This window comes from Sporothrix schenckii (assembly GCF_000961545.1).
Source record: "Sporothrix schenckii 1099-18 chromosome Unknown Cont49, whole genome shotgun sequence".
Lineage (NCBI taxonomy): Eukaryota > Fungi > Ascomycota > Sordariomycetes > Ophiostomatales > Ophiostomataceae > Sporothrix > Sporothrix schenckii.
Genome location: NW_015971150.1, coordinates 661,908 through 684,521, shown reverse-complemented (window position 1 = coordinate 684,521; position 22,614 = coordinate 661,908). Strand labels below are relative to the sequence as shown.

Genomic DNA, 22,614 nt, shown 5'->3' with positions numbered 1-22,614 from the left:
TCAGTGCGGTTTTCTTTCTGCTCGTTTGGATTTCCCCGGCAATTCTCGGACTCTTGCAAAAGGCCGCAGGTGTGAGCAACTAGGAGGTGGATTAGGCATGGTCGTCGTTTTGGTCGGTTGCAATCCTCAGTCGTCTTTTCTGCGGTTGTTCGCTGTTTGCAAGTTATGCTTGTTATTTTTGCAGAGGGTCCTGTGCTCCCTGGCCTTGAACAAGGGAGGTTCCGATTTTTTGTTCTTCGCTTTTCCTTCCATCCCTTCGCGAAAGGCTGCCGCACGGGAAGTGGAGATGAGAGGGGGACCTTGCACTTGACAGCTTTTCTATCTGGGCTCTGGGGAGGGGCATCAGCTGGGACCTTCAGCTGCCACTCCAGCCAGAGATTCGCAGATTTGTAGATTTGGGGTAAAAGGGGAGCTCGCGGGCCCTAAACATGACACTGGGCCTGGCCTAAAATACCCTAAAGACCCAAAGAAACCAAAAGAGAGGGGGCCGTGAGGAGAAAGAAGAGGGCCCTCACCCCCATTCTAGGGAGTTGGTGATGAGCTGTGGAGTCTTGTTGTGTGCTCCGTGTGCCTACTTTGTGTGCCGCTGTGGATCACAGCCATGGGATATAGCATTTGGATCTTGGGAGGAGACGGGAGGGGGAAGATCTGTGGCTTGTTTGCGTGCGGAGAAGACGACGGTGTTTGCTCCATGTGAACGGTGTATGTATCGTGATAGCATCGCATGTTCCCGCGCGCGCATGTATAATTGTAGTCCGGAGACATGTCTTCGTATATATAGACAATATTCTGGCCATTTGGCATCCCGGTCTGGGTCTTTTGCCTTACCACTGCGTCCGCGACGACGAATACGACCCGTTATAGTCCAGCATCAGCAACAGCTTGGACAGCGAACTGCCCTCGCCCGCCCTCGATCCGTCCTGGTACTCTTGCTGCTGCTGGTAGTCCTTGCGCGCCACGCTGTCCGCCTCCTTCTCACTTAGGCCCCGGCACACCGCAAGGAACGCAGCCACCTTTTTGCGGAACGACGCATAGAGCTTCTTGGCCTTGACCTGGTGCGCCGTGAGCAGCGCTCCGAGCGCGGCATCTTCACTGCTCTTGTGTCCTCCAATGCCCGTACCTTCGGCTCGAGATAGCTCGCGTGAGCCTTTGGCAAACTCGAGAATCAGGCCAAAGATGCCCTGTAGCAGGAAGAGCAGTGGCTGCTGCCGTTTGCGGAGCAGCAATGCGAGCATGATCTCATCCAGTGCTTGTTCGTGACGCTCGCGCAGCTTGTCGGGGCTTGCTTGGTCTGCTTGTGCAGAGTTGGTTGCAGTTGTTGTTCCCTGCTCCTGCTCCGGTTCCGCTAGGCCTTGCTGCACATCGTCGAGCCATGCTTCGAACCGCTTCCATGGCGTATCAACGCCCGTGGTCAAGAAATAGGCCATGATGTTGGCCACAAATTGCCGGCTTTCGATCCGAAAGCGCATGCACACATTCTCCTCATGGCCAAAATAGCTCTTGTTTCGGCTAGGGCCCGGTCGAGGCGCTCTGTTGCGCACCCGCGATTGTAAGTCGTCCTCGAATAGCTGGTTGACCAAGTAATACATGCGCAGCACGCGTAGGAGGAGTAGAAACACGCGGTCGTACTTTGCTAGAATATCTGGTGTGATGATAGACAAGAGCGCTGAAGGTGGCTTGTACGACAGTCGGAGGAAATCCAGTGCTTCGAGAGAGTCTGGATCCATGCACCGGTCCATCTCCTCGACGGAGAGATCACGTACCGCGAAGCTCATCCCGCCAGGCAATTCATGCTTGCCGCCTGCGCCAGCACTCGCTGGAATCTCATTGCTTTCACTCTTCCTGCCCTGGTAGTAGCTCTCGGCAAGGACGCCCATCAGAGCCAGTCGAAGTTCAGAGCTTGCAGGCGGCCAGTTCTCGCCGTTGCGGCTCGACAGCCGCAATCCAAGTCCGCCGCTCGACAGCTCAATACCGGTGCTTCGCTCGGCACCGGCCTGATCCGGGTCGAAAAGAGCATGCGACAGCCTGCTGCAAAACATGCCATTGCCAAGGAGTTGAAATTCGCGCTGAAGTTCGATGTGTTTTCGGACACCGTGTACGCCAAATAGCAGCCGCATGCACTCGCGGTTGATATGGCGAGACTGTGCAGCTATAGCTGGCCCAAATGAAAGTAGTGGTAGAAGAGACCAATGCGGTGCAGACTCATCTAAAGCTGCCATGTCGGCTGCGCAATCTTGGCCATCTTCGAATAGCTGACGACGGAGAACGGCGGCGAGGCCGTCCTCTGATGGGTTTGGGAGAGGTTCGCCGAGTTGTCTTATGGATGCTTTCAGACTCTGCTCAATCTGGTCTTCACTCTTCCCAAAGAACTGAAATTCAACCGTAGGAAAACGCCAGTTGATTTCCGTTCCACTTGGTGTGACACCAACCGTACCTGGATGGTGGTGTGTTGGTAGAACAAGCTGCACTGAAGCATATCGACTTGCAGCAAGAGACTGCAACAAATTTCTCTCATATGCAAGAGCCTTGCGATCCAGTGCGTGGATGGAATCCCAATCAAATTGCCACCTGAGTGCTGGAGGACGAGCAATCAGAACCGTAGAGGGATTGGACAAAGGATGTTCGGGATGATTTGTCCACAGAAATCGTAGATTGCGACCTGTTTCAAAGATGTTCTTGGCCATTTCCGCTGGAATGAAAGCCGGCATCCGTTCCTCGTCAAAGAAGTAGTCGGATTCGGCCAACTCCGCACCCATGTCGTCGATCCAGACCCGGTCGTCTAGGCGAACGAATCCTTTGCTTTGAAACTCGCCCGTCCAAAGTGTAGCCTTGCTTCTGGGACTCAACCCAATCCATTCGCTCACGAAGAGTAGCCAAGGTTCCGAGACGAGCTGAAGCAACTGCTTGATGATATCACGCATAAAGACAACGCTGTACTCCATGGACTGTGTCTCTTGGTACAGCATCGTCAAAAAATGCTCGTCAGTGGTTCTTGAAGAAGTTGTTGCGCGTGAGAGCTTTGTCACGAGCCCGCGTATGAATTTGACGAGAGAGGCAACGGGCCGCACAAGCGCCTGCAACTGGAGCAGTGAGTGTGCCCTCTGGCCACGGGTGCCAAGCTCGCTTTGGATGGTGAGGAGGAGGCTGTCCACGCCTCGTGCGAGGGCCACTCTTGAAGGAGAGTTTGTTGAAGCCGCGGCTGTATACGTGTGGTCGACAAAGGCTCTCAGATAACGGCTGTCGTTTCCGCATTCGAGGCAGTCCCTCTCAGCGCTTCGCAGTACTTGTGCAGAGAATCCTGAGATTCTCGCGGAATTGACCATGGGAAGGAACGCCCGTTTCCCATCGTCCCACGAGAACAAGATCGAACTTCGTCCTAAGGCTAATGCAAGAAGGCAAGCGCAGTATTCGCGCGTGTCCAGCATCGCCGGGTCCTGTTCGTCCTCGCCAGCATTTGTCTCGGACGATGACGCAGGGCGTATGAAGTCGCTGTGTTCAGCAACAATTGCGTCGACAAACCTAGGACCTTGTTCTGTCGCGAATATCGGAGCTTGGATGGGGACATCAACATGCTCAAACGATGCCCACGATTTGAATTCAGCCGGCGGAGGTGGCCGAACGCTGTCGTCAGGTAGAAGCCAGAAGTCGTCGACAATAGACGAGGGCGTTGCAATGGGTTCTGTAACCGAGCTTGTGTCCTGCTTATCAAGTGTCTGTTCTGGAACACTCGGCAGGAGCTGGTTTAGTAGATGTGGGATCTTGAAGAGGCCACCGTCGTCATCGTTGCATGGCGGCAGCTCTGGCTCGTCCGTACCGAGGAAGAAGGTGATCCCCCCGTCGCCTTTGCATTAAAGTCAGCCTCAAATACTGCCATCACAAAGTACTGCAGCCACTATATCAATATGCATACCGTTCACATCGAGGCTGAAGAAGCCATTTTGTCTCTCCTCCGCAGCTAGTGGCGGTGGTTGTTGCTGCCATGACGAGAGCTTCCAGAAGTCGGGAATGGCGAAGAGGTCGGCGTTGTCGGTGTCTGCCATGGCTTTATGGGTGGTAGACCAGTTTGTCTCATACTATGATGTGTTGAGACGCTGTCATCGGCGCGCTTATGGAGTGTGCAGCCTCGTGGCCTATGAACATGATACCGGTTTAGGAAGTGACGTTGAAAGGCTATGGTCCAAATTGTGGACGCGTCGCCGCCCAAAAGCGCGTTGTTTGGACGCTGTGACACGTGCTTTTGACGGCTGCGTTCGCTGTGCAACCGTTAGTAACCCCTGTATGTGTGGCCTTTCGTACCAAAAATTTAACTAACAGCGTCCGCCTATCAGCGCCGCCAAAAGGGCTTTTGTTCATGGTCAATAGCAGAAAGCTCCAGTCCTTTATACTTTTCCATCCTGCAACAGATACCTCACACCTCTTGACCTACCACCCTCGACCACTGCTTGCTGCGCGGACAAATGTCAATTGAGTTGTAGCTGATCCTATGAACTACGTTTACGACATACGACAGCGCCAACACCATGCCACCGAAAAAGCGCGGGCGCGGTAGCGCGGTGCAATCCGCTGCCACACCCAGTCGTGACGACGATGCGATGGACATTGACACACCCCAGGCCTCGGAAACGCCCGCGGCGTCTGCGCCACCTGACAAGCCGATATATGACGTGCTCCAGAGCTGCTGGACATCCGAGCAGAAAGCAGGGCTGTTCTCGGCCGTCATACGGTGGAAGCCTTCAGGTGAGGTTTTGCAACGGCAGGATTGGGAGACAAGAAAATCAAGCCGTTGAGAGATGGCCGACTAACATATACAGGCATGCACAGACACTTCCGCATGATTGCCATCTCCGAACATTTACGTTGTCGCGGGTTCGATCCGGACGTCTACCAGCACACGCGCATCCCAGGCATTTGGAAGGAGCTGGCGGCAGAGTACGAGCTCGAAACGATCAACGACCGCGACAACTCGCTGGACTACGTCGAAGAAGCCGACGTCGAGTCCCGCTTCAAAGAGTTTTGTCTGCCTCTGGTTGACTTCCGCGACGACATGATGGAGCGCGCTCTGGCGGACGAGGATGACGACTCCGCCGCCTCGTCACCAGCACAATGGCGCCCGGAATCACCAGCGCCAACGTCACGCGGTGGGGCTGCCTCGGGCGGCCAATCGGTTGCTGCACCGGCGTCCACCTCCAAATCGAGTGCTATAAAACGGAAGCGTGGCGATATGTCGGTATTGCGGATGCGGTCATCGACGGTGGACAGTTTTGAGCTGGCATCGTCTGTGCCATCACCCGCCGCAACAGGAAGGGGCACACGGAGAGGAAAGCGCGAAGCATCCAAGGCAAAGAAACCGTCAACCCGGCGTGGAGGCGGCGACGAGGAAGAGGAGGAGGAGGGGCCGGAGGAGGAAGAAGAAGAAGTTGGCGAAGAGGACGAGAGCGGAAGTGGAGGCGACGAGGAAAACGAAGGCGAGGAAGTAGACGACGAAGAGCAGGATGAGGAGGACGGCGAGGAGGAGGACGACGAAGACGACAACGACGATGACGATGATGACGAAGAAGAAGAGGAGGAGGAGGAGGAGAAGGAGAAGGAGGAGCCCCCCACAACCAAAAGGACACGAGCTCCTCCACAAAAAGCAGCTCGTGGGGGAACAAGAGGCCGTGGCGCGGCTCGGGGACGTGGGCGTGGTCGAGGGCGTGGAGCACGGGGCCGTGGCAGGTAGAGGACACTGAGGAAATCTTGGGCATTCGCGAAAACGTTGTTCAATTTGGTTCTGCTGGCCTTGCATTGAGCAAGACGATGCGAAGTTTTCGTTTTTTATTTTAGTATTTGTGTGATATGTCGTCTATGCTACGGCGCATAGGGAGTATTTCTGCTGAATGGTTTAGTAGAGCCTGACCAATACCCCACTAATAGGGGAGTGGCAGTGGTTTGTTAGCGACCCTCACCCACTGCCCCGCACGCCAAAACGCGTCTATGAACGCGCTTCATATTAAAATCTATTTACTTCTCCTCCAGCGCGCAACGAACGTCACGCATCGCAAACGACAACCTGCGCACCTGTTTTATTTGAATTGCATAGACCTTTCGGAGCGTGGAAATATACTATAGAACCGAACAAAACGCCTGCGCATAAACATGGCCGGACTCGGCGGCTCGCTGGCAAACCGGCCGCTCTCCACGACGGAAGAACTGGAGAAGCTGGAACAGTCCATCACTCTGACGTTGCAAGGTATGTAGGGAGACGAAAGGGGACTGTTACAAAAGGGACTGGGGTATTGTGGGATAAGGCTGACAATTGCAAACTCTAGAAATCGACCACAACTTCAGCAGGGCGCATCGCATTGTGACGGGCAACATCCTGCCTGTGGTTGAGCAATACGGCGAGCAGTGCAGATCCGTATGGGATGCTTCCAAGGTAGGAGGAATTGACGGAACGATCATTTGGTTCTTGGGGAGAGTATCGTTGCTGACAAGCTTGGCAGTTTTGGAAACAATTCTTCGAGGCCGCTGCGAACGTGTCGTTATCCGGCTACGAGGAGCTCGCAAACGATGAAGGATCCACGGGTGTCGAGGAGACGACAACAACAGATACACACGACGATACTACAACGGACTACACTACCCATCCGAGAGACGACGAAGATGGCGTCCAGACATCCACACACCTCAACACGCGCGACGAATCTCTTCTGTCCGACGGCGACGGCGATCTAAGTGGGAGCACGCCTCGCCCGCCGGCCACGACGTCACTGCACCCGCAATTTGCCGACTTGGACTCGCCATATGAAAACCTACGACGGGAGATGAACCGGGGGCCGGACACAGACGCGAACGGTGGGGGCCAGCGCTCGCGGTCCGGATCGCGGCCGCGAGCACCTCTCTCAGATGCTAGAATGGCCGACGCGGGTAGTGACGAGAGCACGATGATGCGGTTCAACGACAATGAAAACGTGGAGGACGACCACCGTGACGACTCATCCGCAGCGGACTCGGAGTTGCTCGCCCAGCGCACAGCACGCCTTCCCAACATGTCCATGACGCCGCGACAGTCGCTCGACGAACGCAATCGGCGGGCCCTCGAGGACGAGCAGGCTAATAGCCGGCGCCAAAAGGACCCCCTGATGCACCGCGTACTGGGCAAAGACTACCGAATCCAGGCGACACCGCACAAGAACACGGCCCGAGGCATCTCGCCCATGCGCCTAAAGGTCACAGACCGACCGCCGACTGGCCGACAGAACTTGATACACAACGAGGAGAAGGCCAAGCGGCCAGCATGGCAAGAGTCGTCGCCTATGTCGTCGCCGGAGATTGCTGTGCCGAAGCTGCGTAGCGCTGCCTTTATGTCGCCTATGCGCGCGGCCTACCGCAACAAGCTGGCGACGGCTGTGTCCGGCCCGCGGACGCCCGGCGTGAGCGTGCAGACGCCGGCGCGGACTAAGCCCAGGGAGATTATGTTTGACGATATTGGGTCGACAGAGATGGATCAGAAATCACATTCCAAAGCGCCTTTTACGAGAACCGAGACCGGCAAGAAGAAGCGCAACCCAGACGAGATCGCATGGGAAAGCAGCGACGAAGATGGTGACGACTTGTATGGTGGCATGAGCCCGCCCAAAACCATCAATTTCGCTATGCCACCGTCTAAACTGCTGCAGACGCCTGGTAAGTGATTTATATATATTATTCTTTATATATATTATTCCTCCCTTTATGCAGCGATACAAGTTACTAACAATTTAAAGCGCGGGAGGCAAGCAAACGCATCGTCGAGGACATATTGCTCACGGCAGGGGAAGACTTGGATGGGTCTTCGGAGTATAGCCCGACAATGGTCAAGATGAACGCGGATATTCTGGACGAGACATTTTAGAATATTTTGGCAGCCGTTTATATCGTTTTCCTGCTATATGAAGTCAAATATCAATACACAGTGATTAGATGTGTCCCTTGCATCTCCTTTAAATGGACATGTGTCATGATCATGATGACAAGGGCAGGCACGGCTACCGCTTTGTGTCATCCCGGTCAACCACATGGATCCGCGGTGTCATCCGAGCAAGATTGTCCTTGTCAGTTTCTGTCGGCTTGATGCCTATGCGTTCGCCCGCGGCATCAGAAAAGTACAGCCCGATGGTGCCCCAAAGAAGTATGCCAACACCGACGCCAGCGCGCGTCTTGGGCGAGAGACCGCGGTAGGAGCTGCTTTGTTAGTATTCGTAGGAAGACAAACCATCGCTATTTTTTATTTGAAAAAAAAAAAGAATGAAGGAAACAAACAATCGACTCACCTCCAAAGCGACATTTTGAGTTGAAGGTTGGCTTGTTTGGATGGGGTGTTATGTTGCACCAATTAGTGATATCTTAGTGTCCCTCAAAAATTTGCACCGCCACGAGCCAGCCACAGAACCAGTTCAGCGTCCCAAGTGCCTTTTTTCGCAACGAGGTTGATAAATGTGGATCCCATTGGAGAACGGGAAAAAAATTGGCGGCTGTTTGAAAAGCTTCACGTCTTAAAGCTGCTCCAGCACCAGATACCCTCCTCCCTCCCCAACGAGTAGTTCGGCCGCCTTCTTCACGATTACTGTCTTTCCCCCCTGAGCTTGGGATCCTTGTCGACGACTATCCAACTTTTTCGATCACAATGGCTGCGCTTGGCCCCTCGGCGGCGCGTGTCCGCGGCGCTGTCTCCGGCTGGAGCACCGCCCACAACATGATCTCGTGTTCACACCCGGCACGCTTTGCGTCACAACAAGCGCAGCCACCACTACGAACGACACAGACAAAATTATCTTGCACACAGTCTACAATAGCACCAGGAGCAATGCAGATGCAACAGCGGTCCTCCTTCTCCACCTCCCCCGTCCTCGCAAAGCGCCATAAATACCGCTCGCGTGACAACAACCGCCTGCGCGGTGTCTCGAGCATCCGCCGCACAGGGCCTCGCCAGTTCCTGTCCGTGTCCGACTCCCCGCTCCCCCGCTCGACCCTGCCGGGTGTAGGCGGCACCAGAGAGGCCAAGGAGGCCATGGCCGCTGCAACGCGGCCTGAGATTGACCCGGAACACGGTCTATGGCAGTTCTTCTACGACGGCCAAGTGGCACAACCGCCGACCAAGGATGCGGCTTTTGGACGGCCCTGGATGGCCGAGGAGCTGCGGCGCAAAAGCTGGGACGACCTGCACCGGCTGTGGTGGGTGTGCGTCAAGGAGCGCAACCGGATTGCAACAGCGACCGAATCGCGGAAGCACTTTGACCTGGGCTTTGGCAATTTTGAAGCGCAGGAGCGCGACGCTGCGGTGAGTCTATAGTTTTGTCCCCGTGGCATAGACTCGTGAACTAGGGCTTTCTACAAGTTGTACTTACTAACGAGACAGGTCCGCGAAACGATGAGACGTATCAAACACGTGCTGACGGAGCGCTTTTATGTGTGGGAGGATGCCGTCGAGTTGGCCCGCACGGACCCGGAGATTGACCTGTCCGGAAATGGTCCGGCATTCCGGCCAGCAGCATACCTGGAGGATGAGCCAGCAGCAGCTGGTGAGAGTGGAAATACAGAGGCTGCGCCGGCAGAAAGCAGGTCAGGCGAGCAGGAGCCGGCTCCTGTACGGTAACCGGAAAGATCCTTCGAATTACGCTTGGCCGCGGCCAAAAGAAATTCGCTTTCCACGCCTTTTTGTCTACAACAACCATCATACATACAACATCTAGCTCTCGCGAATGTACTACTATTGACAATATATGGGGACTGGTGGGAAGGAGCGACGGTAGCCGAGTGGACTGAGACTGTGGCTTGTTATGGAGCTTCCTTGCGACGTACTTTGGCAAGCATTAGGCAGCGGTTCTTTGCAATCATGTCAAAACGGACTGAGAAGACTCACAGAACCAAGACAACCAGCTTTCAAATACGCCGTCAAACAATAACCGTAATGCCAGGCGGTTGCACTCAGTTGCAACGATAACCCGGATTTAAAGTAGACAAACTGGTATAAACCTCTTGCACGACATAATTATGCGACGTGGTACGGAGTGCGACATTCCTCCGTAGAGACATAACATCATCAACATCCAACGGTCAATTGGTTACAGACAGTCACGTGAAATAGGCGCTAGATCAAATATAGAACGGCCCCCGGTTCTGGAGCTATGCCGTTGAATTGATAGGTAGCAGTTGGTAACCTCTAACTGACGACGTTGCCCCCCAATAGCAATTGCGGGGCTGCTTGCTGGACTGTCCCTCCTTTCCCGTTCCCAACAGCAAAGCCAAACCGCATCCTGTGACATCTTTCTTGCATTTACACCGATTGTTCCAGGTCAGGCTGCCTTCTCCCTATCTCGAGCCAATCCTTCTATTTTCCCACTGTTTCCCGCCGTTTTCTCCCTCGTAACCCGAATACTCAACCAACAACATTCTCTGCAACCACCATGGATGAGATTGCCAAGGAATACGATGTCATTGTGCTGGGCACAGGTGAGTGATGGACGGGCTTGGGATTCTGAACTTTGAAGAATCTGGAATCTACAAGATCCCACTTTGCTGTGCACTGCTTGAATGCCATGAAAGAGCTTGGCTAACTGTGTGCTTCTGTTTCGCTTAGGCCTCACCGAGTGTATTCTCTCTGGGTGCGTCACCGCCTACTCGAGCAACAACCCCTGAGAACCTAACTGACCTCCTTTTTTCATGGAACAGTGTCCTGAGTGTCAAGGGCAAGAAGGTCCTACACATCGACAGAAATGACCATTACGGCGGGTATGCTGCCCCCCACATGATGACGAGACGACCGGGCGGAGCTATGAGACGGAATCGCTAACCGATGATTCCAGCGAGGCTGCATCTCTGACCCTACAGGCGGTAAGCCCATCGCTCAACACGTTACATTTTGCGCTTCCCGTCTCGCCTCAGTCTCCTCTAATACGAATCTTCTCCAGCTCTACAAGAAGTATGGCAACTTTGCTAGCGGCGAGGAGCCGTGGACCAAGTACGGCCGTGTCAACGACTGGAACATCGACCTTGTTCCCAAGTTCCTTATCTCGTCGGGCGAGCTTACCAATATCCTTGTGTCCACTGACGTTACCCGTTACCTCGAATTCCGCCAGATCGCCGGTAGCTTCGTCCAGCAGAACAGTGGCGCCAAGGCCACGGTGGCGAAGGTCCCCGCCGACGCCGCCGAGGCGCTGCGGTCGCCGCTGATGGGCATCTTTGAGAAGCGCCGCATGAAGAGTTTCATCGAGTGGGTCGGCAGCTTCGACCCCAACGACCCGGCCACGCACAAGGGTGAGTCCTGTCTTCCGTACATCCCCGGGTGTACTCTAATTTTCTCCCCTTGCTCCTACTTCTCTTCTTCTTTTCTCTGACACCGTTGTCCAAACACCAACAGGCCTTGAAATCAACACGTGCACGATGAAGGACGTGTACGACAAATTCGGCCTCGAGGCCACCACCAAAGACTTTATTGGCCACGCCATGGCCCTGTATCTGACGGACAGCTACATCAGCACCCCCGGTGGCGCCCCGGAGGCCATTGAGCGCATCCGCCTGTACGGCAACAGTGTGGCGCGTTACGGCAAGTCGCCGTACATCTACCCCTTGTACGGTCTCGGCGAGCTGCCGCAGGGTTTCGCCCGCCTGTCGGCCATCTACGGCGGCACCTACATGCTCAACACCAGCATTGACGAGATCCAATACGACAATGGCAAGGCGATCGGCATCAAGGCTGCCATGGCCAACGGCGACGACAAGGTCAACTTTGAGACTAAGGCCAAGTTCATTATTGGCGACCCGTCCTACTTCCCCGACAAGGTCAAGGTTGTGGGCCACGTGCTCCGCGCCATTTGCATCCTGAAGCACCCGCTAGCCAACACCAACGACTCCGACTCGGCTCAGCTGATCATTCCTCAGAGCCAGGTTGGCCGGAAAAACGGTGGGCACTCCTCCGCTTCTCTCTCTTTCTTTCTGCGTCTCCCTCTCTTCAAATACAACGAACTGACAAACAGACATCTATATTGCTTGCGTCTCGTCGGCCCACAACGTCTGTCCCAAGGGCTACTGGATCGCCATCGTGTCGACCATTGCCGAGACCTCGGCCAACCACCACCTCGAGCTGCAGCCGGGCCTGGACCGCCTAGGCAAGATCGAGGAGCAGTTCATGGTACGTCGGAATGGGGAAGCCCATACCCTTTTTTCGGACGAGAAAAACTTGCTAACACGTCAACTTTGCAGGGTCCTCCTATCCCTTTGTATGATCCCATTGAGAACGGCACCAACGACAATATCTTCATTTCCAAGAGCTACGATGCGACCAGCCACTTCGAGACGACCACCGACGACGTCAAGGACATCTACCGCCGGTGCACGGGAGAGGAGCTCGTTGTCGAGGGCCTGCGGGAGGGCATCCAGGTGGCTGAGGAGTAGACAAACGACGACACTCGAGTGAGACAAAAGATAAATTATCAATATATACAACGACATACGCTGTAGTTGGTGAGGGTGTATCGGTTAACTTCCGTTTGCTTTTTATTTTTATTTTTTGTGTTCCTTTTTTCGGTTCGTTATTCTTCCCTTAATTTTCATTTCGGATTGCACTGCGTCTGCGTAGAAGACAAAGAAGACAAAAGACGCATTGGGTGGTGAAGCCAACCAATTTATTTATTTTTTCTATGGAAGACATTTGGCCTACCGCTTGTTGCGCACTTCACAGTATTTGTGCCTATCGGAGCACACGGTTGAGCGGCAAGCTCCGACTGCTGCACAGGAACGGGGCTGACATCAGTGGATAGGGGTGGGGTTCTGGGCAGCACTGAAAAGCCCAATCCAAGGCCGAGGATTAGCGCACCGTCCGTCGGCATTCTTCCCGTAGAGGGCCTGTGACGACACCAGCACTTTCCCGACCACGCATTGTCAATCTATATGCTTTCCATTGGACACTCGCTTTGAGAGGACGTACGACACACAAATACAGATACCCTACGACGTACATCCACCCCAACAATGGCTTCCACCGTCAACCGCCGTACCGCGCGCGCGGTCTCGGCGTTGCTGCGGCAGACAGTCGCGAGATCGGCCCTGGCAGCAACCTCGCCTGCTGCTGCTATTGTGACTACAGCTGCCCGTCGCTCCGTGTCTGTGGTCTCTCAGCCACAGACTCTTGCTGGCAGAGGCTTTTCTAAGGCCGCGCCATCCTCCCAGTCACTGTCCCTGCTTGTCCGCCGCGCCTACTCGTCGTCGACATCCGCTGACCACAAGATTTGGTCGTTTGAGGAGGTAGGAATGCCGATGCGCTGGTTTCTATTTGGAGATGTACAGGGACAAAGAGACTAACTATTCGCAGGTTCAAGAACTTGTCAAGAAGTCCGACTCGCCTATTGTCATCGTTGGTATGTATACATTTAGCTGTTTCCATCCTCTCCCATCTCGGAAGCGCTTTGTGTCGCTTTCTCTAACTTCGCCCCAGATACCCGTGAGCCAGGCGAGCTTAAGGAAACGGGCCGCATTCCCGGCGCTATCAATATTCCTGTCACGACGTCGCCTGATGGCTTCTTCCTACCCGACGAGGAGTTTGAGGACCGCTTCGGCTTTGTGCGCCCGAGTCGCGACACCGAGGTTATTTTTTACTGCAAGGCCGGTGTGCGCAGCCGAGCGGCGGCCGGTCTGGCCAAAGAGGCTGGCTGGACAAAGGTCGGCGAGTACCCGGGCAGCTGGAACGACTGGGCGGGGAAGGGCGGCACCGTACAGCGTTAAATGGGTTAAAATCATTTCGCGGTATTGGATATGGACGTGCTGAGTACGAGCCACCATCTGTAGAATAAAAAAGGCAAATAACATCATTAATATATTGTACAAATCCTGGAAGAAACAAAGCAAACACTAGCTTGGGCATGTAACAAGCTAGATAAAAAACTCCCTGCTGTGAGAAGAGATCAATGTGCCGTTGTGGTCGATGGGCATATTTCTCACGAAAGAATAACCTGCAATATTTTGCTCCCCAAAATGCTACCAGACAACAGCAAATTATAAGACGGGATACATAAGACATGGGCCGCTCTAACTAATTCATACTTGCCAACTGGAAGGTAGAGCAAGCTCAGCTGGCTCTCCCCTCGTCTCTCTACACTCCATTGTATATTTCTTGGCCGTCACCAAATGGCCATATCCAAACCATTGGGAGACCTGTCTCGATACCCGCTTACCACATCGCAGGCGGGGCAGCATCGCCGCTTCCACCGTCCACAGGTGCAGACGGGGTTTTAGCCACGGGGCTGTGGTGCGCAAAGAACAAAAACTTGATCGTGATCGCCAGGCCGAGGTGCAGCACCACGACAATGACGAGCAGAATCTTGCTCGTCTGCCGGTCTGTGGCAGACAGCACTGGGTACAGGTTGCGCAGCAGGAACATGATGGACAGGCCAAAGCCGACAGCAACAAACACCCAGTTAAGAATGTCAATGTGCGACCAGCCGATCAGTGCGACGGGGATCCAGATCAGGTTGCCGTAGCCGTAGAGGGCCCAGCACTCGAGCAGGTTGGCAGACTCGGAGCCAAAGTAGCGCAGGGCGAGGAAGAGGATGACGGGGATGACGAGCGTATAGCCGTAGATCAGGCCAGCAGCACCTGCGGCCATTATGTTAGCAAAGAGGGCGACAGTTGCAAATACCTCGAAGGGAGGGGACTCACCACTCAGAAGAGTAAAGTCGTAGGCAAACGGCTCCGTGCCCGTCGTCGCGAGGTACTGGCTGATTGTACCGCTCAAGAACAGGATAAAAACAACTGTGGTCGCAATCCAGAAGGGACCGTACAGATCTGCGTTGCCCTCCAGCACGTCAAGGAAGTTGGCACGCGGGAAGAGCGCAGCCCAGCACCGTGTCAGCACAGCCGACGTATCGACGTCAAAGAACTGCGCGTAGAATGACAGCGTCCACAGGAACCGCTTGCCGCCAGCTGCGCTGCCGCTGCCACTGCCTGACGCAGTCACTGGTGGTGGCAGGCCGCCGCTGTTGATGCCCTTACGGCCACCCGGTATTGAGTCGTTAAAGTTTGAGTTGTGGAACTCGAGGTCTTCGCGAAGGTCGGTGTGGCCGAGGTCGCCCTGATTGCCAAGGAAAATGAGGGTCAGTATTGCGCACAGTCAAGACTAGAACAGGCGCATTGTATGCGGCAAGCAGCGTCTGTCGTCTTTGCGATCGATCTGTCCAATTGCAACAGAGTGGAACGCACCTCATCGTCGACGTCGACGACCGCATCGTAGCCTGCATTCGACATTTTGCACGGCTGGTGTATGCTTCTGTCCTTTCAGATAACGATATGCTCTCGTTGCAAGGTGGAAGGTGTGTGGGTGGTGGTGATGCCGTCGGTTTACTCGATGCAGGCGTGTTGGGTCTTTGGCGTAAAGGGATACGAAGCTGACGTCGCGTTGGCTTCTGGTGGTGGAGCTTAACTAGTTGCCTGTTTTGCGTGGAGAGCCCCCTATTAGAACTCGCTATGGCGGCATCTATACTTCTGTACCATTAGGGGAGCTGGGACATGCTTAGTCATCTGCAAGACACGGCTGACCTCGCATTTGCATTTGGCTGTTGTAATTACGTCGCACAAAGGCAGAATGAGACAGGCCAGTATCTGACAAGATGCCGATTATCGTATGGTTCGTCACGTTACAAACATATAGTACATCACAATTCGCGTTGGGGTCTTTTCAATGTTTTTTTTTGTTTCTTTTTGACTTCGTAGATGAATTTTGCTTTTTCCCATTTTTTATAAAACTTGTAGGAAAAAAAACCAGGTGCATAAAACCCCCAAAAAGACGCCGGTGTCTCCCGCAGGTTTCCCCGTTCGAAATTCGTCCTCCGCATCGGAATCCGCTTTGTCTCCTCCCCAGACACCCCCCACAACAACACACTGCCCACTGCCGAGGCGAGGGGCGAGTTGTCTATTTGAGCTTCTTCTTGGGGCGGAGCTGGTTCGTGTGACCGCACTTGCGCTTACGGCAGTTGGTGGCACGGGGGGGCAGGCGGGCCTGAAGATGTCATTGTCAGTAATGAGTTCCGCCTTCATAATATCGGAACGTTGGTTGACGACGGTTGTCGCTTTCCAGGTTCACCGCAGCGTGAATCAGCTAGTGGTATCCAAAACGTACGTAGCACTTGCGGCAGATCATCTTGTCGCAGTTGAACTTGCTGGCCAGGGCCTTCAGCGAGGGCTCGATGATACCACCGCGCAGGCGGAGAACCAGGTGCAGAGTGGACTCCTTTTGGATGTTGTAGTCCGACAGAGTGCGGCCGTCCTCCAGCTGCTTGCCCGCGAAAATCAGGCGCTGCTGGTCTGGGGGAATGCCCTCCTTGTCCTGGATCTTGGACTTGACATTGTCGATCGTGTCCGAAGACTCGACCTCCAAGGTGATGGTCTTGCCGGTAAGGGTCTTCACGAAGCTGTATTGCGGGTTGACGTTAGTAACTGTGCTGCACGGTGGCGCTTCTGCAATTCATAACGCTGAGATGTTCTCCTCCATGTCGTCGATGTCGTCTATGCGTTGCGGCGGCCGTACATCCATCGCCTGTCGTTGGTTGCTCCTCGCTCGAATCTCGAAACTTCCGGGCGCGACGTCGGCGGTTCTACTGGGTAGTTTGAAGTCGTCGGGTTCGCAAACGAAAGGAGACGGGGAAGGAGGACCATGCGATGGCGGGCGTGGGACGTTCGGCGACCGACGTTCGGCAACAAGAGACGGACATTTCGAGATCGATCTGGCGGACAGCGGAAGAGGTGGAATCTGGGCCTTACATCTGCACTGCAGCAGCGGAAGAAAGAAGAAAGTTAGTAAGACATTCCCAGGACTGTCCAACAACATCATCGACTCAAACTACCGGCAAAACGTACTCTTGACGATACTGTCGTGAAGTTATCTATGGTTGAGGTTCGTAGATAGAGGAAAAGAACGGGAACAAAAATCCACGAAAAGATCATGCAGACGCACCATCCTACGCAAAAATTGGTGCGGGACACACCAAAATCGGTAATAGTGCAGGCAAAAAACTAAGAGTGGAAAATAATTGCCCCGCCTCCCGAAGATTTTTGAGGGAAAGAGCGTGGAAAGCCAAGAGCGGGCTAGCGCAGACCCAGGCACTTTAGAGCTTTGACTGCAAAACCCTATCACGTGCGTGGAAAGTGGATCCACATCAAACTGACGAATCAGTCAAGCGTACGGCTACCTTCCCTAGCTTTCAACCTCTTGGACAACTACCTCGACCTGAACATCACCAAAGACCGGAGACGAAGGATGATGCAAGCAGGAGTGGGGGTATTGCCTATCCTGGAGGACTACTTGGCATATAAAGGTGTGCAAATGACTGAGAATATTGCTCTCCGTCACCATCTCCGTCGCCTTCGTCGTCGTCAACGACCATTGTGACATCTTCCTCCGCGCTGTCGTCTGTCCTATCTCCATGCAACTGATTCGACGATCTCTTGGCTTGGTTCGCATCCCACGTCATCCAGCGTCTCTCTAGTCGACTCACTTCGCGGACGAGTGCTTGTACAGTGATTCCAGCCAGGTTGGCTACGCCAGGAGTGTTAGTTGCCTGTTTAACACTATTTTCCTGACCGCGCCAGGTTGTGCATGCTCACCTGCTCTGCTGTAAAATGCGTGAGCTGCTTCGGAAAGGTCAGACTCTTCCCGGTATCTATTTATAGGGTGGTCGTGAAGGTGTTGTAAAGTAGGTTCGTCTTTGATGGGTACTGGTCGCTTTCCCTTTACTTTCTGGGACGTCTGTTCTTCGTTAACGCTGGGGATCACGAGGCAGGTTTCCTGTACCAGTCGATATCGACTGTCCAACGCTTCTTCGGGTTCATCTGCAAAGGGTGTTCGTGGCCTTATTTCTTGCAAGGGAAATAGGCGTAACATGTGGCGTGGATCTGTGATGTGTTTAGTGAAGTTTCATTTCTCTTCGTGATAAATCTTGACCTGGTTTCAAGGACGCACCATCTTTCTCGGTTAACCGATACTGCTGGTGCCAGTCCAGGTAGTCGTCAATCTGGTCCTCTGTCAAGCTCCACGCGTCTCGTGCTCGCAACTTGGAAATACCGTGGCGTTCTAGTTGTCGTGCTACTGGCAGCCGCTTTGGCGACGCGTTGAAGACGGCCTGCCATTTCCTCCAGTCCATCAAGATATGCTGGGGTCTGGTACGCTCGTCGTCGGCATAGACTTCTCTTTTGGTGGAACCGTCTTCATTGCTGTGGAGTTGTCGGCTGCCACTAACGTGCGCATCGTCCACATTGTTAAATGGGTACAAAAGCTTCGTGACCAGGATCATTGTTGATAGTAGGAAGACGTCTGGGTGGTCGACCAAATAGAGCCTGGGTCGCTCTAGTGGGTAACAATAGTCTGTCCTGGACAAGCGAGACAACTCCAGGACCCCCGTGTATACATCAACTGCGTCTGTTAGCATTTCTTCACCCATCAAATTCAATCGAGACGCAAGCTTACTTGGGAGACCGAGGTCTCTTGTCCACTTCCACAGAATGGGTGGCACGTTTAGTCCTGGGAAGTGCAACTCATTGTTGAGCCTAAATCCTTTCACAAGATTCACCACTGCCTCGTGCAGCTCGCCGCGGACAAGAGAGGGCAGCTTTGTGGTCAGGGCGCTGAGGTAGCTCGGAGGGAGTCGATCACGCATGATCTTGGGAATGTGCTTGGTCTGTTTTCTGTTAGCAAGGTAGTCTTGTTGCGCCCGTATTAGACCAGGGAGCGGCTCAAAATCTTACTGCATCTAGGAACGGTATCTTGTCGTTTCTAGCCCACCGGTAAAAATCGCCGATGCGGAACGGAAGTTGTAATAATACACCGCCAAGGTAGCAGATCGCCAGCGTCTCGATGACGCCAGGCACATTCCATCGTTCATCTGGGCCAGATTGCCATTTGCGTGCAGATCTCGATCGTGCCCGCCGTTGTGACAGGCGGCTGCCGCCGCTGGTATAGCCGCCTTCTGTGTCGCTTGCTTGCTGCGAGCTGTAGGCTGTCCGGCCGTCTGACTCGGACCCAGACTGTGTTCCGTTTGTGGCCCGGCTCTGGCTCCGGCTACGGCTGCGACTCAAGCTGCGGCTTCCATGATTCCGCGGGTCAGCATCTGCCAGTGCCGTCACGGTAAGACCGTGAAAATAGCGGATGCGCAGGTCCCAGAGATCGCGCACAGCCGACTCCAGGCCTGCCATGGGAGACTGCGCAGATGTGGACGCTTCGCCATCACCTCGGAGCTGCCGCTCGTGCTGTTGTAGCCAAACCACTTGCTTGCGCAATAGGAGTTGCAGGCACTCGAGAAACAGCTCGCGCGCTTCGATGCCGGATAGATGGCGGGCCTCACGCTCGCGGACCTCCTTTTGTCTGCGGGCGGTATGTCCACGGTTACCGTAGTTTCCTTCTTCTTCATGCTCAGTGGGAACATAAGACTGCGAGTGCGTGTTAGCTCCAGCTTCTTCGGCCACGATATAAAGAACAATGTAAAGGTAACGAAAAGGAGAAAGCATACTTCAATCAGATGACCGTTCTCACAGTAGTGGAAGCCGCTGTCGCTGTACCAGCGGCGCGCATTGCACTCGTCACATGAGTCACCTGGGCGAAAGCGCCGCAGATCGCGATGGCCCGAGGCGAGATCCATACTCCGTCAAAGAAACGGAGAGCAAGGAGCATGTGGCAGATGGTTTGCCGTCAATGGCTGTGCGATGTCAATAACGGGGGCCGTTTCGTTGTGGTTATCGCTCTGCGGAGAATGAAAACAACCATTTCGCTGTTATGACCATGCAACTAAGAGCGGAGCGCAATATGTATCGTCCCAAATCTTATTCGAGCGCAACGGTGTTCGCGTTCACAGAGTTGGGACGAAAGACAGGTGAGTTTGGACGTCGCCTGTTGTTTGATGGCATGTCGTCGTAAGAATAGTGGAGTCTACGCTGTAGTAACAATTTTTTTGCTAACAGCCGTCTATCCAAAAATAGGCAGCATCGCGAACCACTGTGAGGCCAATGCAACCAAATCGTCCTGCTTCTAGACTTCTGTTCATTCACTTGCAGCTACATTCACGTAAAGCGGGAGAGATTCCGTCATTCACTCATATTTGTATAATAATATCCAGGCTTGCCTTGGTCGTAATTTTCTATTCCGCTTTAGATATTCTTCATCGCCGCTCTAATGACGGTGTTTTGTTCGAGAAAAAAAATTCAGCAGCTCATGTCTGTCATAAACAGAAACCAAGAGAGGGATCTGACAGAGAGACCTAGGGCACAGTTATATGAAATATACGACATATGTCCGTGGCGCCCATAGTGGTTCCCCGTTATAGATTCCGAGTCCTCCAGAAACCAACGCCCCCAGGGGCTTCGTCCGCTTGCCATGCAGAATCGGAACAAAGACCAATGCTGTGCCATTATCAGGAATCACGCAATCACAAGGAATCGTGTCCTGCCCGACAAGCAACGACTCCAACCAGAACGACACAATCAGCAGCAACGAGGCAAGAAAAAAAGCAATAATCATGGCAAAAACTTTTTACGAGCGGGCAGCCTCCTTGGCGTCAATGGCAGCCTCCTCACCCATGGCGGTAAGAATGGTGACGTCTAGGACATGTTAGTTTTCGGTCCATAGGCGCATCTGTGTGTGCTTGTGATCCACATGCATCGGGTGGGAATATAACATACTGGTATCCTTCTCCTCAGTCTTGAAGAGCTTGGTGATCTTCTCACCAACCTCGCCTTCGGGCAGCTTGACGTCGTCCTTGGTGTCACCATCGTCGTTCATCAGCGAGAGGAAACCGTCGTCCGAGATGTCGAGCTGTGCGGCATGCGTTAGCAGGTAATCGTATTGAGACGGTCCTCGTGGCCTCGTGGTCTCATGGTCTCATGGCAGGGCGAAAAGATAATACTAACCAGCTGGTACTCGCTACGCTTGACATTGGGGACGTCCATGTTGTGGGTGGACGGGCACAGCTCCTCAAGCTTCTTGCCAGTGAAGATGTCAATGGCGACAAGGTGGACCTTGGCGTGACCGTGCTTGCCGGTCTTGGAGGTTGACATGTCCACGATCTTGCAGGGACGGCCCTTGATGACGACGAAGCCGTTCTTTCTCAGGGCCGAGCACTGCATCGGGAAAGTGGCCGAAGCACCGGCATCGGCCGAGTCGAAGGTGTGCTCATGCTGGACGGTAACATGTTAATATATGGAATCACTCGCATACATTATTGTTTTCGGCCACCGCAGCCAAGCGAACAGCCAAAAAAGCACAGAGAGTAGGAGAGAGTAGAAAATATAGAGAGAGAAACAATCGTAACAGTAGCATTCGATCGAGAACTGTCTTGGGTGGCGAGAGGGCGCAAGTTGGGTCCGTCGACTGGTTGTGATACGAGGCTTTGCTGCGGTCGAGCTGCATGTCCTTCGCATCAAAGCCAACAAATATGTGAAACAAAGACACAAGAGCGCCCATTGTCGAGATTTGGGCGCTGCAGAAGCAGAAAAACATGGACAATCGGAAGAGGGGCCTCTGCCTCTGCGATTTTCGCGATTGCGGGGTGATGATTTTCTCGATTTCTCTCTCTCCTCCTTTCGCCCTTTTCGGCAGTGTACCTTGGGTCACGAGTAGCCACATGCTGCACTTCTTACCTGAGAATCGTCCGCCATTTTGACTGGGTTGAGGAAAAAAGGATTGTTGACGACGAAAGAAAGATGGACAGTGGTGATGAGGGCGAGGTGGAAAAGTTTTGTGTTTGAACCAACTAGCAATGTTCAAGCCACGGAGAAGGAGAAGAAAAATATTGAGTGAGGGAAGTCGGGGGAAGGCAAGGAAAATATAGGGTGGAGGGGAAAGAGCGAATGGTTTCCTAGGAAATTTTAAGAAAGAGGGGCGGGGTGAAGGACTGTTTTCTGTGGGTTTGTATTTTTTTTTTACAGGCTATTTTTTTCGACAGTGGGGAGGCAACAAGATGGCAAGAACACCTCCATAGGAGATCAGGTACTGGCAAGAGCGGCCTAGACAGAAGCACTGTACTGGGCAACAACCGAGTTTAGCAAGCGCAGAAACAGAGGGCGATGAGGGCGCCAATCAGATCTAGCTAATGAAGGTGTCTGCGTTCCTCAGTGTCGGAAATCTTGACGTCCGGCCTTGCCTGGGACTTGGCAGCCTCTCTTGTGTTAACCGTTTCTTAGCTTTAGTCGGACTGTTCGATGTATTCATCGCCACGCCTAAAACTAGACAAACTGCCTAGAAAGAGTCATACAGTTGCTCGAGAGTAAGCAGCCTCGATACACTTTCGTGTTGGAATGGGCCGCGGTCAGGATGTCGAGCCGGCGCCCACGACAACGAAAGCCACAATGCACTGGTTCGCAACCTGTCAAGGCAGCACAACTTGGTCTCTGTCTCAAGCAGGCTTGGAACGGTGCAAGTGGTACGAATTACGCGCTATTACATAAGTAATCCATATTGACAAAAAAGTGGAGCAAATCTACATGCCCTTATGTAATCCGTGTTAAGACCGACATGTCGACTCGACGGTTGCAGCGCCGCCGAGACAGCCTGAGCTCTGGCGCAGGGGCGCTCTAGTCCCCTATTGGAGCTCCATACGACACAGAGTGCCTGATGCTGCTGAA

General features: G+C 53.7%; 11 protein-coding genes across 11 annotated transcripts; 5 read left to right on the top strand and 6 right to left on the bottom strand.

Annotated features, from left to right (window-relative positions):
- Window positions 1-824: 824 nt before the first annotated feature.
- On the bottom strand, window positions 825-4,040 carry SPSK_00399 (gamma-tubulin complex component; the record flags this gene model as incomplete). The annotated part of the gene is made up of 2 exons (XM_016727368.1): window positions 825-3,841; window positions 3,911-4,040. 2 exons carry the CDS (start codon window positions 4,038-4,040, stop codon window positions 825-827), a joined length of 3,147 nt encoding a protein of 1,048 aa, XP_016582763.1.
- A 480-nt stretch (window positions 4,041-4,520) lies between these two features.
- On the top strand, window positions 4,521-5,719 carry SPSK_00545 (uncharacterized protein; the record flags this gene model as incomplete). Its single annotated transcript, XM_016727511.1, has 2 exons — window positions 4,521-4,737; window positions 4,812-5,719. 2 exons carry the CDS (start codon window positions 4,521-4,523, stop codon window positions 5,717-5,719), a joined length of 1,125 nt encoding a protein of 374 aa, XP_016582762.1.
- Window positions 5,720-6,135: 416 nt separating this feature from the next.
- Window positions 6,136-7,873, top strand: SPSK_00487 (DASH complex subunit ASK1; the record flags this gene model as incomplete). Its single annotated transcript, XM_016727455.1, has 4 exons — window positions 6,136-6,229; window positions 6,309-6,415; window positions 6,483-7,665; window positions 7,746-7,873. The coding sequence occupies 4 exons, from the start codon at window positions 6,136-6,138 to the stop codon at window positions 7,871-7,873; spliced, it is 1,512 nt and encodes a 503-aa protein (XP_016582761.1).
- A 133-nt stretch (window positions 7,874-8,006) lies between these two features.
- On the bottom strand, window positions 8,007-8,305 carry SPSK_10975 (uncharacterized protein; the record flags this gene model as incomplete). Its single annotated transcript, XM_016737196.1, has 2 exons — window positions 8,007-8,202; window positions 8,292-8,305. The coding sequence occupies 2 exons, from the start codon at window positions 8,303-8,305 to the stop codon at window positions 8,007-8,009; spliced, it is 210 nt and encodes a 69-aa protein (XP_016582760.1).
- Window positions 8,306-8,644: 339 nt separating this feature from the next.
- Window positions 8,645-9,613, top strand: SPSK_00567 (50S ribosomal protein L4; the record flags this gene model as incomplete). Its single annotated transcript, XM_016727533.1, has 2 exons — window positions 8,645-9,298; window positions 9,377-9,613. The coding sequence occupies 2 exons, from the start codon at window positions 8,645-8,647 to the stop codon at window positions 9,611-9,613; spliced, it is 891 nt and encodes a 296-aa protein (XP_016582759.1).
- Window positions 9,614-10,424: 811 nt separating this feature from the next.
- On the top strand, window positions 10,425-12,411 carry SPSK_00468 (rab GDP-dissociation inhibitor; the record flags this gene model as incomplete). The annotated part of the gene is made up of 8 exons (XM_016727437.1): window positions 10,425-10,470; window positions 10,598-10,622; window positions 10,690-10,749; window positions 10,824-10,851; window positions 10,929-11,274; window positions 11,378-11,920; window positions 11,994-12,148; window positions 12,220-12,411. The coding sequence occupies 8 exons, from the start codon at window positions 10,425-10,427 to the stop codon at window positions 12,409-12,411; spliced, it is 1,395 nt and encodes a 464-aa protein (XP_016582758.1).
- Window positions 12,412-12,987: 576 nt separating this feature from the next.
- Window positions 12,988-13,737, top strand: SPSK_00589 (Rhodanese domain protein; the record flags this gene model as incomplete). The annotated part of the gene is made up of 3 exons (XM_016727555.1): window positions 12,988-13,260; window positions 13,328-13,373; window positions 13,451-13,737. 3 exons carry the CDS (start codon window positions 12,988-12,990, stop codon window positions 13,735-13,737), a joined length of 606 nt encoding a protein of 201 aa, XP_016582757.1.
- Window positions 13,738-14,182: 445 nt separating this feature from the next.
- SPSK_00557 (uncharacterized protein) lies at window positions 14,183-15,255 on the bottom strand (the record flags this gene model as incomplete). Its single annotated transcript, XM_016727523.1, has 2 exons — window positions 14,183-15,082; window positions 15,211-15,255. The coding sequence occupies 2 exons, from the start codon at window positions 15,253-15,255 to the stop codon at window positions 14,183-14,185; spliced, it is 945 nt and encodes a 314-aa protein (XP_016582756.1).
- A 664-nt stretch (window positions 15,256-15,919) lies between these two features.
- SPSK_00599 (large subunit ribosomal protein L40e) lies at window positions 15,920-16,540 on the bottom strand (the record flags this gene model as incomplete). The annotated part of the gene is made up of 3 exons (XM_016727564.1): window positions 15,920-16,006; window positions 16,127-16,418; window positions 16,479-16,540. The coding sequence occupies 3 exons, from the start codon at window positions 16,538-16,540 to the stop codon at window positions 15,920-15,922; spliced, it is 441 nt and encodes a 146-aa protein (XP_016582755.1).
- A 751-nt stretch (window positions 16,541-17,291) lies between these two features.
- SPSK_00440 (RNA polymerase 1 specific transcription initiation factor) lies at window positions 17,292-19,669 on the bottom strand (the record flags this gene model as incomplete). The annotated part of the gene is made up of 6 exons (XM_016727409.1): window positions 17,292-17,542; window positions 17,611-17,898; window positions 17,966-18,349; window positions 18,470-18,680; window positions 18,748-19,428; window positions 19,532-19,669. 6 exons carry the CDS (start codon window positions 19,667-19,669, stop codon window positions 17,292-17,294), a joined length of 1,953 nt encoding a protein of 650 aa, XP_016582754.1.
- Window positions 19,670-20,524: 855 nt separating this feature from the next.
- Window positions 20,525-21,648, bottom strand: SPSK_00554 (translation initiation factor 5A; the record flags this gene model as incomplete). Its single annotated transcript, XM_016727520.1, has 4 exons — window positions 20,525-20,592; window positions 20,674-20,806; window positions 20,902-21,168; window positions 21,631-21,648. The coding sequence occupies 4 exons, from the start codon at window positions 21,646-21,648 to the stop codon at window positions 20,525-20,527; spliced, it is 486 nt and encodes a 161-aa protein (XP_016582753.1).
- Window positions 21,649-22,614: the final 966 nt, after the last annotated feature.